Genomic DNA, 23079 nt, shown 5'->3' with positions numbered 1-23079 from the left:
TTACATAAAAAGATTGGAAACGAATTTAAATGAATCGTTTCATAAATTGTTCTTCGTTTAAAATTGAACTATTTAAACTGATGAAGGAATCAAAGGAGGTTGAATCAAAATAAAAGAAGTATTCGTTAAATGGAAACGTAACTGTTTATTAACTCTATAATACAATAAGTCATCTACTTCGGACCGATGGAGGCAATGGCTGGTGCATCCATCGTTCTCAGCAACAAATCACACGGTGCATTATCTCTGGGTGGTCCTTAGTTAAATCTATCTAAACTAAACGAAACAATTCCCATAAGGAAAGATACAAATATATGTTTGCAATCACCCTTCCAACAAATTCATCAACGCTAAAGTCATACTGACATTTGTACAAACGTCAGGGAAGCTCGAAATGGCTGCTTCAGATATTCCCCGACAGAGAAAACATTTTAAATTAGGCTTTTTTAAAATGTTTTCACACTCTCACCTCGTTGTAACTTTTCTCTTTAAACTTTATTATCATTATATTATAGTTAAATATAGTTAGAAAGCCACGATGCCACGTCGTCAATTTTGCATGACGTTTTACGAGGATCGTAATATTCATATTGCTACCTAATACGAGTCAACTACCATTATTTAATCGCTGTTTCGACCTAGATTTCCCCTTTGTGAAAAGGTTCAACAAAAATTATCATATAGTAATTGTGTCAGTTCAGTACTGGGATTGATCCGAAGAAATATTAATGTGTTTTTTTCCTTCGGATCAGTATGGCTGCTGACGAAGTGACACAATCACTGTTTTTCATTATTTTTTTTAAACAAACTGAAAATCCTTAGCAACTAGTACATATTTATATATACACATTTAGTCTTAACGTATTTAAACATAATATACATCGAACTGGCTATTCTTCTTGCCTCAGACTTCCTCCGGTGGCGGATTCGTCGCCACTTCTTGGTATTCCAGATGGACGTGGTTGCTGTCGGATTGGACAACGCCGTTTTGTTGTATGTTAAGTTGAGTGTCCCTCCAAGGTGTAGTCAGAATTTGGATCCTCTGCAAAAATAAATTATTAATACATTAATTGTATGATGTTTTTGATGTTATACCTTCATGAATGAGCCGGGTGTTGTTAGCAGTTTGTAGATTGCAACTAGAGGTATCATCATGACCGATGATCCAGCTATTGCCCATCCAAGCATGTTCGCCCAAGCTGGATAAACGTAGTCCTCGTAGCTCAGTGGTTCGTATCCCAAAAGGCCGTAGATTATGATGAACGAGAGGAAAACTGGAGCGGCAAAACGCCAGCAGAAGCGCCAGTAGATGCCAGGAGAGAAACCGATCATGTCCTTGATATCATCGCAAAATCGTTGAGTTCCTGTTAACAAACGTTACGTTTTAGTTACTAACAAACAAAATAAGTAAAGAGAATTTTTAAAATGTTATAGTATTAAAGTTGGTAAGATGTGATATATTAATTTGACAGATGTCAATTTGATGGAAGCTATCTTTTATAATCATTACGTTACTTGACAGATAAGTTCATTTTATGAGATTTTCATGACTACTGTTATATAAGATACCAAAATTAACTTGACAGATTTAATGATTTAATGAAATAACCTTATTAACCTTATTAAATAAGTTAACTTAAAAGAATTTCATTATTTTAAAATTTAGTACATTAGTACATTACACATTACTTATCAAGTACTTCATAACCTGCTTTTTAATGGTCTAAAATTATTAAAATTACCGTATATCCAAGAAACGGCTATAGCTTCGAACAGCACAGCAATAAGCATGGAATAACCAGCTGCGTATCTATCCAAAAGATGGAAGAAGTAGAATCCACCTTGAGAGCATGAGGCCAATCCTACTATGAAATATAAAGTGAATAGACCAGCGACGAAGATCTCTCTGTTCCTTCCAATCTTTGGGAATTCATCGCTCAAAGCAGTGATTATAGCTTCAGATCCTCCGAACTGAAATATAGCAAAAAAATATTATAAGTAATAACAAATTTGATAAATTTGTAAATTTTTTTATAAATTACCGAACTGTCCAAGCCTAAGGTGAGCAACATCATGAAGAATATCAACGCCCAGAAGATGCTTCCAGGCATTGTTGCTATAGCAGCAGGATAAACGACGAAGACGAGTCCAGGTCCTTCGGTGGCGACCTCTTGGATCGGTCTTCCGGAAGCATGAGCCATGTAGCCGAGTACAGAGAATATGACGAATCCGGCTATGAAACTCGTCACAGAGTTGATGACACTTGTCAAGATTGCGTCTCTAAATTATACAAGAAAAAACGTTTTTATTGCTTTGTCTTATACGAAAATGTAATTGAATACTTACTTGTATACATTATTATGGTATTTGTTGTAAGATGCGTACGCTAGAAGCACTCCAAATCCAGGCCCTAAGGAGAAGAATACTTGAGTCGCCGCATCCACCCAAACCTAAACATGCAAAAGAAAAGAATATATATAGTTTTTGTTTGTAAGAAGTATAACTTTATAGGATTAGTAAATTATAAGTTTTTAGTGATTATTTAAACTTGGTGAGTATTTTCTAAAATCTAATGAATATTAAAATTAATCATAATTAATGGAGTTAATGTGGAAAATCGCATTTATTTTAATATTTGCTAATTTTTGTGCTGTCTCCAAGTATAATGGATCTTAATTACATTTCTTTTGACGCGTAAATGCAATTATCCTGACAACCGGAGCAACGTCACCTGTTGACAGGTGATACGTCAAAGTGACGTTTACAGTTGGAGAAGAAATGGATCGCTCTTGTATTTACCTCAGCCGATGTGATTGCATTGAAATTAGGATTTAGGTAGTAGTTGATGCCCTGCGCGCTCCCCGGCAACGTGATCCCTCTGACGAAGAGAATTAGAAGGACGGCGTAGGGGAAAAGGGCTGTGAACCAAACAACCTTTCCGGACGTAGAGATGCCCTTCCATAGAGAAAAGTAGCAGATGATGTAGACGGCGAAGAGGCAAAGCGCTATGTCCCATTTGATGGTACCCAAATCGTGAAGACCTTCGCTTTTGTGAAGTTCCAGGATTGCTCGGCTACATGAACAAATTGAGATTAAAGAAATAAGTAAAAATTAAACTTTTTCACGAATAAATTTGAAAGGACAAAATTAACATTTTTAAGGAAACGTTTGGAAGGAGGAAAGGACAATTGAAGACTTAATTAATATTATTTAGTGAAACGTTATTGCCGTCATTAATGTGCCTATCTAACTCTTTACAATGGGATTAATTAAGGGATGTTGGCATTACTTGAAATATTCAGACGCCGCTGATGACAATCTTGGATCCGTCCTTGCGAAAGACACGTCCGTCTGATTCATAGCATCGCTCATATTGCTCATTGTTGCATCGAACTGCACACACAAGAAACACAACATTACAGATGCACACACAGTTATAATTACAACATAACTTCATACAAATTACATTTAGAACTTATTAAGTATCATTATTATTACTTTAGTAAATAGTACATTTCAATGTAGTTAATTGAAAGTATAAAATTACTCTTAACTGATGTAAAATGTAAATATAATCACTGAACTATTGTCATTGTAATGATTGTATTTCAATGAAAAAAAAAAACAACAGTTATTTATTTTTAAACCATTATACATGACCATCTGCTATTCATAGTCAAATTGTATAAAACTTGAATTTTTTTCAAATTAAACTTTGAATGGTGGATAATCATTAGTGTTCGTTTTGCATTTTCGATTGTAGAGAGTATAAATAAAATACGCAGAGAATTGGTATGGGATTCAAGTAATGAGCGAATGCGCCCGCATAATTTGAGGCATTTGAAGCACGGTCCAGATGAAAGGTGCTCTTGCGGTGCGCCGATGGAATGCGGATGGTTATGGATATTTTGGTATTTACCGGTTTGCATAGTGGCGTGTTCCAGGGATTGTTGCACGTCGTCCAGGGAAGCATATCGGTGAACGATGCGAAGAAGAATCTCAGCGCCCACGCTATGATCACGTTGTAGTAGAAATCCACGTAGAAGGCTATCAAAACAACTGCATATCCAATACCTACAAAAAACATATTTGATTTATTTATTGTGTTTTATACATTTATTAAGTTGCGTACACACTGTCTAAAATGAGACTCATTTGTCAGGTCATTTTTAGTGTTAGATAACCAATAGCAATTATAAAATTAATTTAAAAAGTAACCTAAAATACAAATTAAATTCCTTTGACCAGCCTATTAGTATATATATTTTTATTGTATGTTAAAATTTATTTATGTATAAATTGTACTTTTTATTCTCTTCTTCTTATGTATCGATGTTTGGCCAATAAATTATTATTATTAAATTATTTTTACAAATTAAATGTCATAAAAGAAGCGTTATTATTTTTTTATTTGAATTGTATCATAACTGAAACAACATAAACAACTATATTTTTAGGACAATTATTTTTTGTAAATTTCTTTGTAATTTACTCAATTATTGATAGGTTTTAATGGTAATAATTAATTGTGGAAGAATCATAATAAAAGTTGATGTAGACTACACATTGTACAACTAACAATTGAAAAGTGACAAAACGTCAAGAGTTTGTTTTATGACATTCAATATCTATTAATTAGAATGAAATACATAATCAATTTAAGAATATTTGTAAAAACGTTACCCAAGAAATAATACATAAATATAGAAAAATACTTTCTCTTCGATTATGTATACTGCCTAAATAATATACAAGTTAGTGGCAGGATTAGGACAGCAATCCAAATGACATTCAAAGTCAAGTTACTTGTATCTTATAGTGAGTAGTCGGCTTTAGATTTGTAAATGTTTCACTAATAAATCGAGGGATTTTTGCCGTCAAATAATAATTTCCTCAAGAATAAAAAAATGAGAAAAAAATAGGCTTTCAGTCGTAAAGCCACCCCGGACGAGGATGTAAAAATTCCACCGCTAAAGAAGTAGGACGAAAGAAGCAAAAATCATTTCCACTGAACCATTTCCGTTTCCGACTGCAAGGGCATTTCTTTTCCATCTTCTTCGGCGAAGTGGTTGTGTTAAGTGTTGAAGATGATGGGATTGCATAGAGAGAGAGAGGGTGCAAGAAAGGGCACGAGGATTGATCCTAATCCTAAATATATGTTTCTGTCACGCTCCATTTCCTGTATTTTTCAAAGTGCTTAATCCCTGGTCACCCAACTCCCTCCCTGAATATTGATGCGAAAATTGCTTTCCTCCATCTTCTCCTCATCCTACATCCTTCTGGTATTTATGTGTGTCATCGGCACGGTAAGCCCGAAGGCTGCGACTTAGAAGAAGTAGAAGGCTGCGACGAAGTAGTCGGGGTTGAAATGTCTTTTGTGGTAAAGACTCTGGGCTGGAGCAGTTTCCGGTTCCGGAGTGGATAATTGACTCGCTGCCGCTGCTGCTGAACTTGGGCTTTTCTCGGAGGGTGCTGGGACAATGCTGCGAATTGAAGGGACGGTGGAGAAGGGCGATTCTTCACAATTGAACTAACACATTCAGTGGGACGTATGAAATGCACGTTAGTCGTTCGCGGGATGCCGGAGTTCCCGCGAGGCACCTGTTGAGAGAGAGGACGGAATCCTTCGTACATTATTTACTCCAGTTTACACCCTCCTCTGCCATCCCTTCAACAGACTGCGAAGACGTATATATGTATATATACAACGCTGTGCGAGATTCGGAGCCGGGATTTGCCAAATGAGATTTACGGCCGTCCCTTAAATGCATCCACGATTGTCTTCGTAAAACCAAGAACCTAATTTGTACGAAGATAGTAAAACAACAAAAAAAAAGTCATCATTCACTTCTTCAATCTCCGATACTGTTACGGGCACGAGCGTAGTTTTACGTTTACCGACACATAGATTTTTTTTTATTTCTTTATTTAATTATTATAAAACCAGAACTGAAGCATGGATTCCTTTGCTTCCTACTGTCTAATATTGCCATTGTTAATACAATTAATAAACTAGATTTTCTTTAATCTTAATTTAAATTCATATTATAATAATCTTTAAATAAATAATAAATTACGAAAATTAATTCCATTTTCTTTCTAACAATTAAACGTTAAAACGATTTTTAATTGTGCAAGAACTTTATAAAAAGTAGTAATAATTATATATTTTGTTAATAAAATGTACAACAAAATGAGTAAAAAGCAATGTTATTTTTGTATGCATATATTTTTTAGGGATTATTTAATTACCAACTGCAATTCTCTGGGGGTTTACATAACTATTTATTTTAACATTAACACAATCTCATCGCCTATGGAAATGTCAAATTATACACAAAGTTTGACGCGTGTAATGAATTTATTGGAAAAAAATCTGTGTTTCAAATTACTTTTGATTGCAGTTCTCCGAATCATATTTATACAATGTAAGTACTTCAATCATAAATAAATATTTATTTTATATTGTGTTTCATTCATTTTTATTACATCATTTTTCACTTCTTTTATGTTTCTGACATTTTAAATTCTATTAATTCAGTTGTCGGCGAATCGGGGTAAATTACCCCAAATGGGGTAACATATAATTTTTTAGAGATATTGAGAAAGTTTACCGATACAAATATTGTCAATTTACAAAATCTTTTAAAATTGTACATTGTACAGAATAGTAAACGCAAATTTCTGCATAAGTTTACAGTTGTGTATCATATAACATATAGTGTGGATGCAGCATATATTATTAAATACTTGATGAGTACAGCATTAAGTACAGCATGTATCAAGTTTAGGTGCCCACAGTAAGTACATGTTGAAAGTGTAAAATTGTATATGTTACTATGCAACTTGTGCATTATTCTATATTTGTAAAATGCTTGACATGTACGCACTACATGGCAAGTATTGAGTTCATTTTCCGTGGAAAATGAATGTTTGAAATATATCTTACTATGATACTTGCGCATTACTTGTAAAATACTTGAATTGCCTACACTTCATGGCAAGTATGGAATTTAGGTGCCCAAAGTAGCAAGTAGCTAGTAAAATACTTGACGTGTACATATTATATGGCAAGTACAGCATTACAAAAAAAATTAAAATTGTACATTGTACATTGTACAAAATAGTAAATGCAAATTTCTGCATAAGTTTACAGTTGTGTATCATATAACATATAGTGTGGATTCAGCATATATTATTAAGTACTTGATGGGTACAGCATTAAGTACAGCATGTATCAAGTTTAGGTGCCCACAGTAAGTGCATGTTGAAAGTGTAAAATTGTATATGTTACTATGCAACTTGTGCATTATTCTATACTTGTAAAATGCTTGACATGTACGCACTACATCGCAAGTATTGAGTTCAGATTCCGTGGAAAATGAATGTTTGAAATATATGTTACTATGATACTTGCGCATTACTTGTAAAATACTTGACTTGTCTACACTGCATGGCAAGTATCGAATTTAGCTGCCCAAAGTACCAAGTAGCTAGTAAAATACTTGACGTGTACATATTATATGGCAAGTATAGCATTACAAAATCTTTTAAAATTGTACATTGTACAAAAAAATGCAAATTTCTGCATAAGTTTACAGTTGTGTATCATATAACATATAGTGTGGATGCAGCATATATTATTAAGTACTTGATGGGTACAGCATTAAGTACAGCATGTATCAAGTTTAGGTGCCCACAGTAAGTGCATGCTGAAAGTGTATATGTTACTATGTAACTTGTGCATTATTCTATACTTGTAAAATGCTTGACATGTACGCACTACATGGCAAGTATTGAGTTCAGATTCCGTGGAAAATGAATGTTTGAAATATATGTTACTATGATACTTGCGCATTAATTGTAAAATACTTAACTTGTCTACACTTCATGTCAAGTATTGAATTTAGGTGCCCAAAGTAGCAAGTAGCTAGTAAAATACTTGACGTGTACATAAGCATTGAGGTGCTTAAGAATAAAATAATGTTGAAAAATGAAAATAAAATTATACGGTAATTACCTTTCAGAAGTGGCACTAATCGTCCCCAGCAAGTGATCGCGCCTTTCCTGTTGAATTGCCCAAGTGCCAGCTCCATGTAGAACAATGGGATCCCTCCGACCACCAACATAATGCAGTACGGAACCAGGAATGCCCCTGCAATTAAACAGAATCAATGAGGACAGTCCGCGAAGAAGGGCAGAACGAGCAGAAGAATTACATCATAAAAAAAAGAATGATAATAATCGAGGGGTCGGAAAAGGGTACGTAAAATCAGAGAGAGAGAGTTATTATCTATGCAGGATGGTGTCCACCCATCCTGAAGCGCGCGCCTCGACGATGCAAAAGGGAATTTTCGTTAGTAAAGAGCGCGGACTAATGGCAATGGAAATTCAATTGACACACACCCTATTGCCACTTAAGAGATCACTCGTTATATTACCACCCTCATCCCCTAAACTAATTGATACGATGCCGCCGCCACTACTACTACTACTACGACGACGACTACCGACGCCATCCCTCATCCCCCTTATTCAACCTGCTATATTTCCAAGCTAATAAACTTGAGCTCTCAACACTTCCTCTTACACTCTCCTCCTCCTTCATCCTTCGACCCCGTCTCATCTCTGTCCACCCCCCAGGGACGCACACTCTCCATCCATCTATCTCCATCGATATTTCACATCTAATTGTGTTTCCGTTTTAACCTTTCAGATTTTCATTAACTCCATTTCAATCTATTTGCGAGCATACACTAGTCAAACAACTTCCAGATTACTTGCCCTTTACTACCTAACAACATTCTCTCTAACTTTAACACTAGATGTAACATTCTAGTCTGCATTATATCTAGCTTGAATACATATTTATAACTATTACATAAAGTCATATTTATTTCAAACTAATCCAATTTAATGACTATTACATAATATTTAGTAAATTATTTATTGGCCTTAATTTAGACCAATTTGGGTATTGACCAACTTATTTGTTTAAACAAATTTTATTTATTAAAGATGTAAATTTAAAATAATTATTTTAAAGATTTTCTTTTTCTTTGTTTGCATCAATTTATCGTCTCCTTGCTCGAGTTTAAATCAAATGAGGGAAAGCAGTGCATACAAAAAAATGTTCGCTAAAAAAAAGATAAGTAAAGAAGTGTACGAATAGTGAAGTTAATAAAACGGTGAAAATTCAATTAGGATCATGCGAAATTGATATTAGCTTTCTTTCTCTTCCATTTATATTCACCTTTTATTGTCTTCCGCTGTCTTTCATCGTGATTTAATTACAATATCCATAGGGTGGAGAAAGAATGAAAGAAGCTAGAATCAAGTTTTCTTAGTTCTTTCAATCAAGATGAGGAATGAGTATTCTCTTATCGGCCTGGACGAATGTCGCACTTAAAGTTTTTCACGTTGGATGGAGAAAGATGGAAGGAGGATGAAGCAGACGCAATTATGTTTTACTTAGGGAACAGTATCGTCCTCTCATCCTCTTTTCTCTCTGACTGCTGCAGCCGGGCATATTCTCAATGGGAATCAAAATCGGAATTTCGTGAATTATGTTCGAATCGTTTTTTTTTCACCATTCAGTATTATTTATTTCCTTTGCTCGTTTAACTAGAGCTGTCTCAATTACCAAATGTAATTATACTCAGATTCTACTTAAATCCTAATATTAAAAATTAATTCAAGAAAGTTCACAAACAATCCTAATAAATGAGAAATCAAAAATTATGTTTCAAAATAATAATATTTGTCCTTTTTACAAATTACAAGGATAGAAATGTCTATAAAATCAATACATATCTTACTGAATATTTAGAGAGTTTGGACAATAAATAAACGGTAAATTGTAATAAAGTTCAACTTAAATGAAAATATTTTTTTTGTTCGATAAAAAAATTTCTTATTTGTTGTAGAATTTTTTTTGACAAATTTTCTTATATTGAGTTAAAAAATATAGAATCAAGTAATGGTAAATGCTTGATTCGAAAAAATTCAATATGGGACAATATATTGGAAGTGAATTTATTTACAAATTTGTTATTTTCAATTCAAATTCAAGAATTGAAATATGTGTGTTTCGTTATTTATTCAATGTATATTAAATGTAACATATAGTAAAGGTAATTGTTAAATTACATTTATAAAATAAATAAATGTTGTGTTCGTGATGTTATTGATAAATTCGTTTAATGCCCGTTCGTTGCGATCCATTTGATCACTGAATTATGGGCACGTTGTCAAACGCAATGCCTAATTGACCTTAGAAAAGAGTGAATAGTAGTCGATATTTAAACTGGCCAATTCTGCTAACATGCTTTTGCAATCCCTTTTTCTTCGTCCGTTTTTCTTTTCGTTTAAACGTTTCTTTCTTTTGTGCGTTGAAAAAAATAACCGGTACTTACCACCTCCATTTTTGTAACAAAGATATGGAAATCGCCAGACGTTAGCCAAATCGACCGCAAATCCGATGACCGAAAGCAGAAAGTCGACCTTCTTGCCCCAAGTCTCGCGGTCCTCTGAATTGGGGGTGACCGAAGACATACCCTTGATTTGGTTCAACGACATCTTCTTTTCTATTCCTCTTGCCCTGTCCTAACCCTGCAAAAAACAAAGACAAACAAACGAAAACAATAAATCAAATTATAAAATCAGCCCATTTTTTTTTGTAAATAGAAATTGATTGAAATTGTACAAGAACCATTTGCAAAGAGTGTCGGTGTGTTATTTAATTTTCGCGTTTGGTGGGTTTAGTAGCGAAACCCATCCACCCCCTCGAATGATTTGCATTGTGGTGTCCACTCGGTTTTGGAGGTGTTTTCGAGGTGGATGATGATGATGGTTCGGTTGTGACGGGGTCAACAGGTACTCGAATCTGTCGGACCATCATTATTAGCGAATCAGAGTCCGCACATCATCTCGTACCTACGCATCACATCACATCATCCAGATACACCGAAAAAACAATACAAAACGGATTGATGCCACCGACGCGCACACACTTAAAATGAGGGTAATTCCCGCATTTTCCTGTCCGTTTTCAATGCCTGTACACGTATCCTCCTCATCATCGCCTCCTCATGAAAATTTTATCGAATGGAAAATGCATTTTCACATTTTTTTGTTTATTATTATTTGTTCTCTCTCCGTTTTTCCGCACTCGAAATATCTACTTTGAATGACATATTTCGATGAATACGCAAATCTGACGGAGGACCCCGCTTTTTCAATTCTACAATAAACATCTCGGCTCAACAAAGTCAAATACAAATTTAATTGTTTTCAGATATTTAAAATTACCTGACTAATCGATAAACTGCACAAAATAGAGACTTGACTTTATAAAAGAACGAATATTTTTAATACTATTTTATTTTTACTTTGCTTAATTAAAATTTAGTTTGTTTGGAAATTTTCAAACCAGAATCCGGACTGATCGAAGCCGCACTGTAGTTGTTTAGTTGTACTTATTACTTTTCACAATTGTCTTATTAACATAATGATATATCTTAGTACGTGCATTGTAGTTTTCTACTTATAAAATTGTTAAAAAAAAATAGGAACAAAATTTTAATTATTGTTCGATTTACATTATTTTATTATATTTCGTAATTATGAAAAAACGCACGAATTTAAAGAGATATTTTGAATTTATTCATTTTGTTAGTAATATTTCTGAAAAGATAGAATTTCCATATTTTTATACTTTTTGAGAACTTAATTGAAGAAATTATATAAGAAACAAAGTACTAAGTAAAGTATGAATAACATATCAGCAAAATATAATTATAATTTTAATATAATTTCCATGTTAAATTTTTTAATAATTATCTAATTAACGTTGTTTCGGTAAGCGTTTTAATAAATTATTTAATTCAATTCATTTGTGTCATAATTACAACAATTACATATAAAAGTATAATTATTTCTATTCTATACTTGTCTGTACTCTACAAAACTGTACGAAATCAGTAATTTAGTTCAAGACAAAAAATTTTGAAATTTTTATTTTTTTTTTATATAATTTTATGTATTATAGAATAATTGTAGAATATTATTGTGATAATTCTCCTGAAACAATTAGTTTATATTTTTATACACTCACCTGATCAAACATTTAAGTATATTGTAATTAATTTTTATTTTTATGTTCATATTAAATTTTATATTTTCATTTTATACGTAATACTTTTAGATTCGGTGCATTTCAACTGTACAATAATCGATTGGATCCTTTAAAAAGTTAATGTGAACTGAAATACATGCGATAGGTCAAAGCGTGACCCTCCAACGATCTCATTCTTATATAAGAAAAAAAAGTACAAAATGTGTAATTCAATTCAATTAAATTCATATTAACAAATTACATTTTCTTTTTACTTATAAATTCTTGAATTTGTATAGTTGTATAAATATATTAAGTTATTTATTATGATACTATTTATGTTACCTCATCTATTTCTGTATTCAATTGATAACTAAATTGCAGATGAAACTTCAAGAAATGTAAAAATACAAAATTATAACATAAATATGAAAAGTAATGTTATAAAATGTTGTGTATATCTGCTGGAACTACTTAGATGTATTTTGTATTTGACACCTCTATAATACCTGACATCTGTCAGTATTTGACAGTATTGTATCTGATAGCTGTATGATATTGTCTAATACAAGATCCATGAAATAAATCTGAGGTAGTGCGGTTGTACCTTTAATTCATGTCTTCTTTTATACTAGTAAACATTATGATAATTTGACAATAGAAGTTAAGAAAGTAAATGTAAGTCAGTATTTAACAATATTGTAAGTGACATCTATACAACGCCTGTCAGTATATTATATGACAGCTATATAATTCTCTCAAATATAAAATACATCTGAGGTAGTGCGGTTGTACCTTTAATTCATTTCTTCTTTTATACTACTAAACATTATAATAATTTGACTAAAATTGTAAATGTAAGTCAGTATTTAGCAATATTGCAAGTGACACCTATACAACGTCTGGCACATGTCAGTATTTGACAGTATTGTATATGACAGCTATATGATACTGTCAAATACAAAATACATAATAAATCTGAGGTAGTGCGGTTGTACCTTTAATTCATGTCTTCTTTTATACTAGTAAACATTATGATAATTTGACAATAGAAGTTAAGAAAGTAAATGTAAGTCAGTATTCAACAATATTGTAAGTGACACCTATACAACGCCTGACATCTGTCTGTATTTGACAATATTGTGTATGACAGCTATATAATACTGTCAAGTACAAGATCCATGAAATAAATCTGAGGTAGTGCGGTTGTACCTTTAATTCATGTCTTCTTTTATACTAGTAAACATTATGATAATTTGACAATAGAAGTTAAGAAAGTAAATGTAAGTCAGTATTTAACAATATTGTAAGTGACATCTATACAACGCCTGTCACCTGTCAGTATTTTATATGACAGCTATATAATTCTCTCAAATATAAAATACATCTGAGGTAGTACGGCTGTACTTTTAATTCATTTCTTCTTAAGACAATTTTAAAATAGAAGTTAAAAATATCGATTTTACAATATTGTATAGAATATTAAATTGTTTAATGTTGGAATTTCTTAAATAATGTTATTTATATATACAGATCTTTCTATAAATAGATTAATTAATGAGTGAGAATTGTGAACACTTACTTTCATCTTATTTAACTAAGTGCAGTTTCCGTTTCGAAAATGTTTTGTTTTCTTGTGTGGTCGAGGCACAAGATGATGGGTCTAAATCAAGTTTCACGCAATGGCAGAGAACTTCCAATTAGATAAAATTGATTAATCGTCTTCAATTAAAACGGCTCATTGTTCTTTCCTCTTTGACGTTACGTTGCGTTACGTTATGTTGTCTCTCTGCTCTGTTTACGTTTATGTCTGCGTTTCCCACCTACGCGTATACCGCAATACCAGTTTTCCAGTCTCTCTCTTGAATATTTCATATATCTGATTCGTCTCCTCTTTTTTTCTTGTCTTCACCTCTCTTTTATATTATCGTTTCTCAACAGCCTTGAACTATTAATTACAAATAAACAACAACACTGTTTTTTTTTTGTTTTACTTCAAGTCTCGTACCACGCTTATAAAAAAAAACAAATGTAATCATTATGTTACATTTATCATTGAAATAATATTTTCTTTTTAGAAATTTTAATAAATTTCAATTATTTCTAACAATATTTCAGAAATGTGCAAAATGACTAGAATTATTTTTTTTTAATATATTAAAATAAATAATTTCACATTTTAAACATATCAATCAATAAAAAAATGTATTCAAAACGTATATTTATACTTATTTTTGAATTGTGTAGAAAAATATGAACGTACGTTAATTAAGTTAAAAGATTATTTTAAAGTTAAACTTTTACAAGAAAATTACTGTATACATATAAAAACTTTGAATTAATATTTACTATTTGAATATTATAAAGAATATATCAATTTTTAATGTAATTGATACATGTTTTATCAAGCTATGAAAAATTTAATTATATAATATTTATATAGCATATTCATTTGTAATAATTAATCCTTTCTATAAATTTTAAAAATTATTTTCAAATATTTCATTTTATTCATTAATTATATTATTTTATTGTTTAGAATCTATGAGTATAAAGCTGCTCAATTAAAATTGAGTTTGTTTTGAAATGTTCAAACCGTAATATTGACTGATCGTATCCGCACTATGAGAGGTATTACGTAACAATGTTATTGTATTATAGAATAACATTGCACAAAGTCATTTGGAGTAGTGTGTTTGAAATCGATACAAAATAAGTTTGTTGAGTGCAGTGGGGAAAAAATAGGAAATAAAGAAGCATCGCACATAGCGAGAATGATGTGTAAGTACAGTAAAATCGCATTCTGACGGCAATAAAATTTTATTTTTCCTTTACTCTTCGATAACGAATCACTCGTTGCAATCTTGACTAAATCACTGCGAAGGTTAGGAAGGAGAGTATAGGAAAAACTAGATTACATCACCTTGTATATATATTCACGTAAGTGCAAGAATGTTACTGCCGCCGTCGCTCTGATATATTTATATTCAACAAACGCATTTCCTTATTTCTCTATTTACAAACAGCAACTATATCTGATGGTAATTTTGTTATGTTGTAATATTTTTCATTTACAAAGTAAATTTTCTTCCCATTTACAATTATTAGATCAAGTAAAGTAAAATTTATTATAAACATAAAAAATATGGAAATTATGAGAGTGGTTTCAGTTTTACTCAAGTTTCAGTTGTCAAATTAATGGATTCATCTCATTATTTGATATTGTTTATGTTGATATTTTTTTACTATTTGCTATTTGATAATACCTTGTGTATTATCTTACTTCTGATATAATTTCTTATAAGCTAAAACTTCTACAATGATTTTGTTCTCATAAGTTTATATATTAACAACAATTTATTTTCTTTTGAAATTTGTGATTTTTTTACTATCAATGAAATTAATTTCAATTTATTTCCTATTCATATTTCCAATAAACAATCTTTTCTCTAAATTTTAGAAAAATAATTCATTTTATTGATATAGCTATTATTTATATAATTTAAGGTGCTTAAATCAAATTTTAGGAGTAGTTTCAGTTGCCAAATTAATGGATTTTCTTATTGAATAGATTCATCTAAATACTTACTATTGTTTATGTTAATATTTTGTACTATTACCTTGTGTATTATCTTACTTGTGATGTAATTTTTTGTAAACTGAAACTTACATAATGTTTTTATCCACATAAGTTCATATATTATCAACAATTTATTTTCTTTTGATATTTGCATGTTTTTACAATTAACGAATTTAATTTCAAGTTATTTCCTTTTTACGTTTTCAATAATCAATATTTTCGCTAAATTTTAGAAAACTGTTTCATTTTATTGATTAGTTATATTATTTATATAATTGAAGAGCTTAAATCAAATTTTGGAATTAGTTTCAGTTGACAAAGTAATGAACAAATCCATAGTTTTAGTTGCAAAATTAATGAATTTGTTATTGAATAGATTCATCTAAATATTTGCATTGTTTATGTTGACTTTTTTTTAGTATTTGTTATTTAATATCTTATGTATTATCTTACTTGTGATGTAATTTATTGTAACTTGATTTTTTTTCCACATAAGTTTGTATATTAACAAACAATTTATTTTCTATTTGCTATTGTTTATATTGATGTTTTGTTACTATTTGTGTATTATCTTAATTGCGATGTAATTTTTTTTTTCCATATAAAACTTATATAATGATTTTTTCCATATAAGTTTATATATTAACAACAAATTATGTTCTTTTGCTATTTGTGATTTATCAATGAATTTAATTTCAAGTTATTTCATTTTTACATTGGCAATCATTAATCTTTAAATTGTAGAAAAATATTTAATTTTATTGATTAGTTTGATTTTGAGAATTTTAATACAAAATCAAACGGTATACAATTCAATTAATGAAAAAATAAGTCTATTTTTGCAATTATTTTTATGTGTTAAATTATTTCATGTTAGATCAAAAAAGTTTTCCTACATTTATGTCACTAGTTAAATTATAAAGAGACGTGAAACAGACCTAAATATTTGTTGGTACTTTAATGTAATCAGTTGGAAACACAAAGTGAGTAATAAACTTACAATCATGTATACTTGTCTCTTCTGTATAGGGTATATTCTTATGTTGTAATAAAAAGAAAATGTTTATAGCAGAATACCATGAAATATGAAAATTGATTCGTTTATGTAATCTAAATCACTATAATTCACTTATTATAGATTTAAGTTTAAAATTGCTTGATTTTACCAAAAAGTACCACATATTTTTTTCAGTGAAAACATTGCTGGAATTTATAGAAAACTTATTTTTAATATGTTTTAAAGAAATCCAAAGAAACATTCTATTTCATTTTTTTATAACAATAACTTTAATGCAACATTACTTTAAGATATAAGAAAATGGAATAGCAATTCGATTTTATATTCACTTAATTGAATTGTATTCATTAAAATTTGCGATGATATAGAAAAAAAATATAATGATTTGATTATAAACAAAATAAACCAATTGTTGAATTCATAAAATATGAAAGATAAAAATAAAATTCATTTAATTATTAAATGTTACTAGTATTAACGAGCTGATGCTGGAGCGTTGGGTTTTCATCGTTAATTAGCCTTTCTATCTGGCTCAAAAGTTACACAACGAAATGGAAAATAATACATCGGAATGTTTTCGCAAAACAACATAAATTTATTCGCGTTTTCGCATTATTAATACGCAAATTGTGCTCTATATTTATTATACTTTATACAGTATAAATTAATAAATAAAACTGAGTTAAATTCAAATAATTATTTGTATTACAAAAATATATATTTGTTTTCAGCAGTTGAAATAATAATTATTACTCCCTCTGTCTGAAAATGTGGTATACATTTGAAAGAGTATTTAGAGTTTCTAAAGCAACTGTTAATACTCATTATATTGGTATTGATTACATTGATAACGTATTTGACAGGAACGACTGTCAAATATGTTATGTTATTTGAGGTAAATTGGAATCTGAAAACTAAAAATTATTTTTTTAAGAAGAATATAATAGTAACCGCTGTAATTTCAACATGGAAAATTTTAACCCAAATACCGTGAATTTACAAAGAAGAGATGCCAAATCGAAGCAATTGACTAATGAACAACGTCATGGCAACATCTGGCAACAGCTATTGCAGTATATGAAGAACAAAGAAAAATTACAACACGATTCTTCTGATGGTTGGATTATTCAATTTAAGTCACAATCACTACCACTATTTAATGACTATAACATGAAGCTTCGCCAAACACAATTGATGAATGGATTGCATGTGTTCAAGGTGCATTTAATAAATTAGAGAGAAATACTCTTATTAACGTTTTTTATAATATTACAAACGTGTATGGAATGAATTATGATAAAAAGGGAGGAGGAAATTCCAATAAATTTCTTCATATAAGTATATAAACTTTGCCGTGAGAGTCGATTTACTGAAATGTATACAAAATGTATTTTGTTCAAAAAAAGCGTTCAACAAGGCTAAATCTCACTTTAAATAAATTCAAGGGCGAATAATATCCAAATGGTTAAGTCGCTCTACCCACGATTTCGTGGGCGCCGGTTCGAATCCTGGTCAAGCCAGGCCCTTTGTGAGCCCTCTAGGTGCTTGCAGCAATAGGGCCATCGTTTATCGCAGATGGACAGTGAAATAAATGAGGTTCAGCATATGGACCTTTTCAGCCAAGTCGATGGATAATGTTAAAGATATCAGCAGATTCACAGTGAAAGGAAATAGTGAAATCGCAGAGCATCAATATACTACAAATTAAAAATTATCATAATGGAAACTATCCACAGAGAAATATTATCCAATTAATGTCAACCACGATCTTAAAAAAAAAAACTAAAATTATTTGTATTTAGTTATATTGTGACAATAAAATGAATTTAATAATGTTTATATTTAATTTTAGTTTTATTTCCTTTTTTTCACAAATGTATACCATATTTTCGGACAAAAAAAATAAAATGTATACCATATTAGTATTATTTTTAGTTTCTCTTTTTTAAACATAAGAAGAATTTAATATTTGGTTTAATTATCAATGATAATTTATATGCTTTTTTTCTGAAATGAACAGTTTATTTACTGTTTTATTAATGAGATATATTTTTTATATCGTAATAATTTTATTCACAATCTGTTCATCAATGTGAACATTGAGTAAATATAAGATCGCGGTTAACATGAAATGGATAAGCTTTCCCGGAGGATAGTTATCATTATGATGATTTTGAACATTAATAATTACTTAAATCTATATACTAAATCTAGTGGTTTGCAACGCTTCAGTCTGTTTGTGGCTACACTGTTGTCGACTCCAGTCCATCCAGTCTATCTTGGTATATTAATTATATATTCGTTTTCTTTTAAATTTTAGATAAAATATTTGATTTTGTATATAAAAACTGTAGATTTTGCAATTTAATTTATTTTATTTGCTCTATTTTGGATTGTGTTATTTGAAATATTAATTAATAATTATCAATATAATGTTTATAATAGAAAATTAAAATTATACTTAGAATTAATGAAACGTTTTAACATCGAGTGGCCAAGAGCGCTCATTAATTCAACTAATTGCTTCCATATAAATGAGAACTTTCATTAAATATTTATATTTTCATCGAAATAATGTACGTTAATAATGCACGTTATTAAAATATTTCATTAAATTCAATTAAATCTATATTATTGTTATTCTTAAAACTTTTAAACAAATTTTAATTTTAACAAAACACAAGAGTATAAATGTTTGAAACCGGACTAATTGAGGCACTAAATACGTTCTAAAATAAACTGCACAAATGGAGACTGTATAAAGGTAAAAAATTGTTTAGTATTGATGTTTATTTTTCTCTATTAAAATTTAGTTTCTTTTGAAACTTTTAAATCTTTTCACTGTGCAAAAATCACATTTTTGAATTGATAAATTTATTACTTAATTTATCAAAATGCAAGAGTATCAAAGTTATTATCAATGTATGAAACCAGACTAGTTGAGGAACTAAATACATTCTACAATAAGCCGCACAAATGGAGACTGTATAAAGTTAAAAAATCGTATTCAAAAAATATTGTTTAGAATTGATTTTTATTTTTCTCTATTAAAGTTTAGTTCACAAAATGCAAGAGTATCAAAGTTATTATCAATGTTTGAAACCGGACTAATTGAGGAACTAAATACTTTCAAAAATAAACCGCACAAATGGAGACTCTATAAAGAGAAAAAATCGTATGCAAAAAAAAATATTTAGAATTGATTTTTCTTTCTCTCTATTAAAATTTTTAACAATAAACGTTTTTCAATATATTTCAATTTCCCACACACTGATGGAAAACTTCAATGTTTGGTATAGGACAATTTATGGTCTATTATCACATAAATATATGTATAATTTGCAATTTTTGAAGTGATTCAATTCTAGCTATGTAGTAATATAAATTGATAATGCATTAGATTTGTATTGTATTTAAAGTATTTTCTATTTTTCTGATATAGAAATTATATAAAATGAGATTTTTTTTACTATAATTATACCCAGTTTATGTTTAATGTAATATGTATTAAAATTTCACATGTATTCTCTAAGGAAAAACGTTTCATGTTTGTATGTTGCCAAAAGATGCCTTATGTAATCCATCACTAAAATAAGACAACCAAACAATCCGTTGCATAAATAAACGAATATAATAGTTATGTTCTTATATAAAAATTTCAAATATATTTGTATATTGTTATATAATATATGTTTTCATTCAAATTTTTTATCAGATTTTTTTTTCTAACAAAAACTTAATTCCAACAATACTTTTTTTAAAATATAACAATCTGATACATAACTAATCGAATTGATATTCAATAATATTACATAAAAATTCGATAAAATGTATAACAAGCTTTGAACAAGGTTTGAAATTTTAAATATTTCTGTTCAAAAAAATATTTTTTTTTAAATTACAAATTATATAATTTAAGGTTTTTGAATTATTTTAGTGATTATAATAATTGTATTATCAATCAATTTCTACATAATATTTTTATTTAAAAATAAAAGTTTTGTGCATTTCTACTTGTAAAAAGACTAGACTAGACAAAGACTAGAAATAATGGCATTTTCGTCTAAATTAATAAAGATTTGTAAAAATATACAGTAATTATTGATCATTTCAATCATAAAAGAAACAAACATTACAAACGACTTTTCGCACTCTATAAATAATTAATAGTTTTTTTTTATATAAAATTAATTAAATACAATGATTTTTTTTATAAAGAGATACATTGTACATTTCAAGAGATGTTGATGTATAGTATTTGTAATAATAATGTTTACTTTAACATACCAATTGTTTAAATTTTCTGTGATTTTGCAGTGAATTACTTGGGTATAAATTAAGTAAAACTAATTGTGGTATTATTAGTTGGTGTTTTAATTCTAGCTATTATTTTGTATGTTTTATTTTTCGAATTTATTGATAGTTAAATAATGTTTGTGCTTAGTTTAAAAAAAAGAAGTAAAAGTTAAAATATGTAAAATGTAATAATGCAATTGCCTACCTGTTGTTCTTGTGGATGAGATGCTGGTGGCGGTGGCGACGGTGGCGGTGGTTGTGAGCCGGTGTCATGACCCTCGTTTGCTCCGAAGCCAAACGCAAGAGCAGCGTGCAGATGACGACGAAGCTAGAGTCCGTCTGGCTCGTGCCTCTGTTGCACGCGCACAACATCAAATCCGCACGCTCTCCTCCACAAAGTAGTCCTTCATTCTCATCCTACATTCCCATCATCATCATAATCACAATCATCGTCATCATCATCTGCGGAAACCCACCCCAACCATCCGTCGCTTTGGACCAATCCTGGAAGACATCCACATACCACTCCCCCCCATGACTTTGCAGCAACGACGCAACAAAGAGACATAAAAAAATGGGATGGAAGAGAAAGATGAAAATCAAATTAATAAATCGAATAGATATATAGGAAGAGGACTGCAAATCCGAAATCAATTGTAAAACGATTACATTTCTTCAGCTCCGACGTCGGAAAGGTCCGCTCATTTTTTTAGCCCTTCTTAGGATTATTTCTTTTATTTAAGTTGAATACAATAATACAAGGATGTAGGAATTATATAACAAACTTCTACATTATTCTCATCTTTATACCTAATCCATTTACACATTTAAATGAATAATATAAATTTTGATTACAATTAGTTAATAACTAGTTTCCATTAAAGTTGCACAATTATTTTGCAAAATTTAGAAAATTTCTTAACAAAAAATTGTTTTCGAAAAAATATCGAAAAAGTTGACAATATTTGGAAAATTTGCAATATCCAAAATTGACAGCATAAACAAGGAAATTTTGAAGTAGGCGTATACTGAAGTAGGTGTATACTTGCGTAACTGCAAGTAATTTTATTAGTTATTGCAAGTAGTAATATTGAAAGATGTAAAAGTAAAATATATTACATAATTGAAATCAATCAATTGTAACCATTCTTGTTTAATAAATAAATTATTACAAAATTATGATTGTATAAAAATGAAGTATATAATTTTACGGAAATTTTCATTATATTTTTCTCCCGAAAAAAAAAGATTTTTTTTTTGTGTTAACGCAGGAAATTGAATTTTTCTCCTTCTGGATTTTTTGGCGACCCGTGCATTAGATTTTAAGGCTAGTCGAAGTACGTACTGGATACTAGAAGGGCGACTACACGGCTTTTTACTTTATATATCGTTAATCATAACGACAGGGAAAAATGGACCGCAATAAAATCCTCCCAACTAAAGTAATCGTCGAATTTACACGTTGGAAAACCAGTAAAGCGATGCACTTTATTATTTATATCGGACAACAACGCGCCTGAAAAATACTTAATGATGGAAAACCGCTTGAAGCTGACGAAAGTTCTTACGTGTAGGAAATATATATGTAATTGTAATTGTGTTTCCAAATCTTCGTATTTAATTGCTGTATTCATATATAAACTTATAAAGCTTGATTTAGTATATTTAAATTAAGACACTACTTAAAATTGTTTAATTTATTAATACAATAGTATTACTTGAGTATACGTTTTAATTGGTTTATCGCAACAAAGGAATAATTTAGTAGTAGCAAATTTAGTAGTTCTTCCCAAATGTTTACTCCCCAATTTACTTTTCGGTAGATTGCGTAAGCCCTTAACATGGGTTAATTAAAATTGTTGGTACTGGAGGCGCCGGGCATCGATCCCGGTACCTCTCGCATGCTAAGCGAGCGCTCTACCATCTGAGCTACGCCCCCATGGTATTACCATAAATCCCTAAGTTTCGCGCTCCAATTTAGGTACTTTTCGGTTGATTGCGTAAGCCCTTCGCATGGGTCCATTAAAATTGTTGGTACTGGAGGCGCCGGGCATCGATCCCGGTACCTCT

At 30.2% G+C, this 23079-nt stretch overlaps 1 protein-coding gene and 1 non-coding gene across 3 annotated transcripts; both read right to left on the bottom strand.

The window, feature by feature from the left end:
* Positions 1-373: 373 nt before the first annotated feature.
* Positions 374-21377, bottom strand: LOC108564139 (sodium-dependent dopamine transporter). Of its 2 annotated transcripts, none has more exons than XM_017923077.1 (11): positions 21215-21377; positions 10416-10611; positions 8021-8155; positions 3920-4074; positions 3290-3393; positions 2800-3073; positions 2347-2450; positions 2043-2280; positions 1743-1971; positions 1096-1364; positions 374-1042 (listed from the first exon to the last, which is right to left on the bottom strand). In XM_017923077.1, exons 2-11 carry the CDS (start codon positions 10576-10578, stop codon positions 905-907), a joined length of 1809 nt encoding a protein of 602 aa, XP_017778566.1. In that variant the 5' UTR covers positions 10579-10611; positions 21215-21377; the 3' UTR covers positions 374-904. The 2 variants fall into 2 exon arrangements, with proteins under 2 accessions (XP_017778566.1, XP_017778563.1); XM_017923074.1 differs by lacking the exon at positions 21215-21377 and adding an exon at positions 13698-13940.
* Positions 21378-22875: 1498 nt separating this feature from the next.
* Trnaa-agc lies at positions 22876-22948 on the bottom strand. The gene has a single exon. It is a non-coding gene; the product is annotated as a tRNA-Ala (tRNA).
* Between the last annotated feature and the right edge of the window lie 131 nt (positions 22949-23079).

The sequence above is a fragment of the Nicrophorus vespilloides genome, unplaced genomic scaffold (genome assembly GCF_001412225.1).
Source record: "Nicrophorus vespilloides isolate i.1.1-1 unplaced genomic scaffold, Nicve_v1.0, whole genome shotgun sequence".
NCBI lineage: Eukaryota > Metazoa > Arthropoda > Insecta > Coleoptera > Silphidae > Nicrophorus > Nicrophorus vespilloides.
Note: the sequence above shows the minus strand (reverse complement) of the source record. Positions and strands in the feature narration are given on the sequence as shown.

Coding starts and splice junctions, on each gene's coding strand:
- LOC108564139 (XM_017923077.1), bottom strand. CDS start 10,578: ATGTCGTTGAACCAAATCAAGGGTATGTCTTCGGTCACCCCCAATTCA. Junction 3,394..3,919: donor ACACGCCACTATGCAAACCG/GTAAATACCAAA, acceptor TTGTGTGTGCAG/TTCGATGCAACAATGAGCAA. Junction 1,043..1,095: donor CACCCGGCTCATTCATGAAG/GTATAACATCAA, acceptor TTATTTTTGCAG/AGGATCCAAATTCTGACTAC.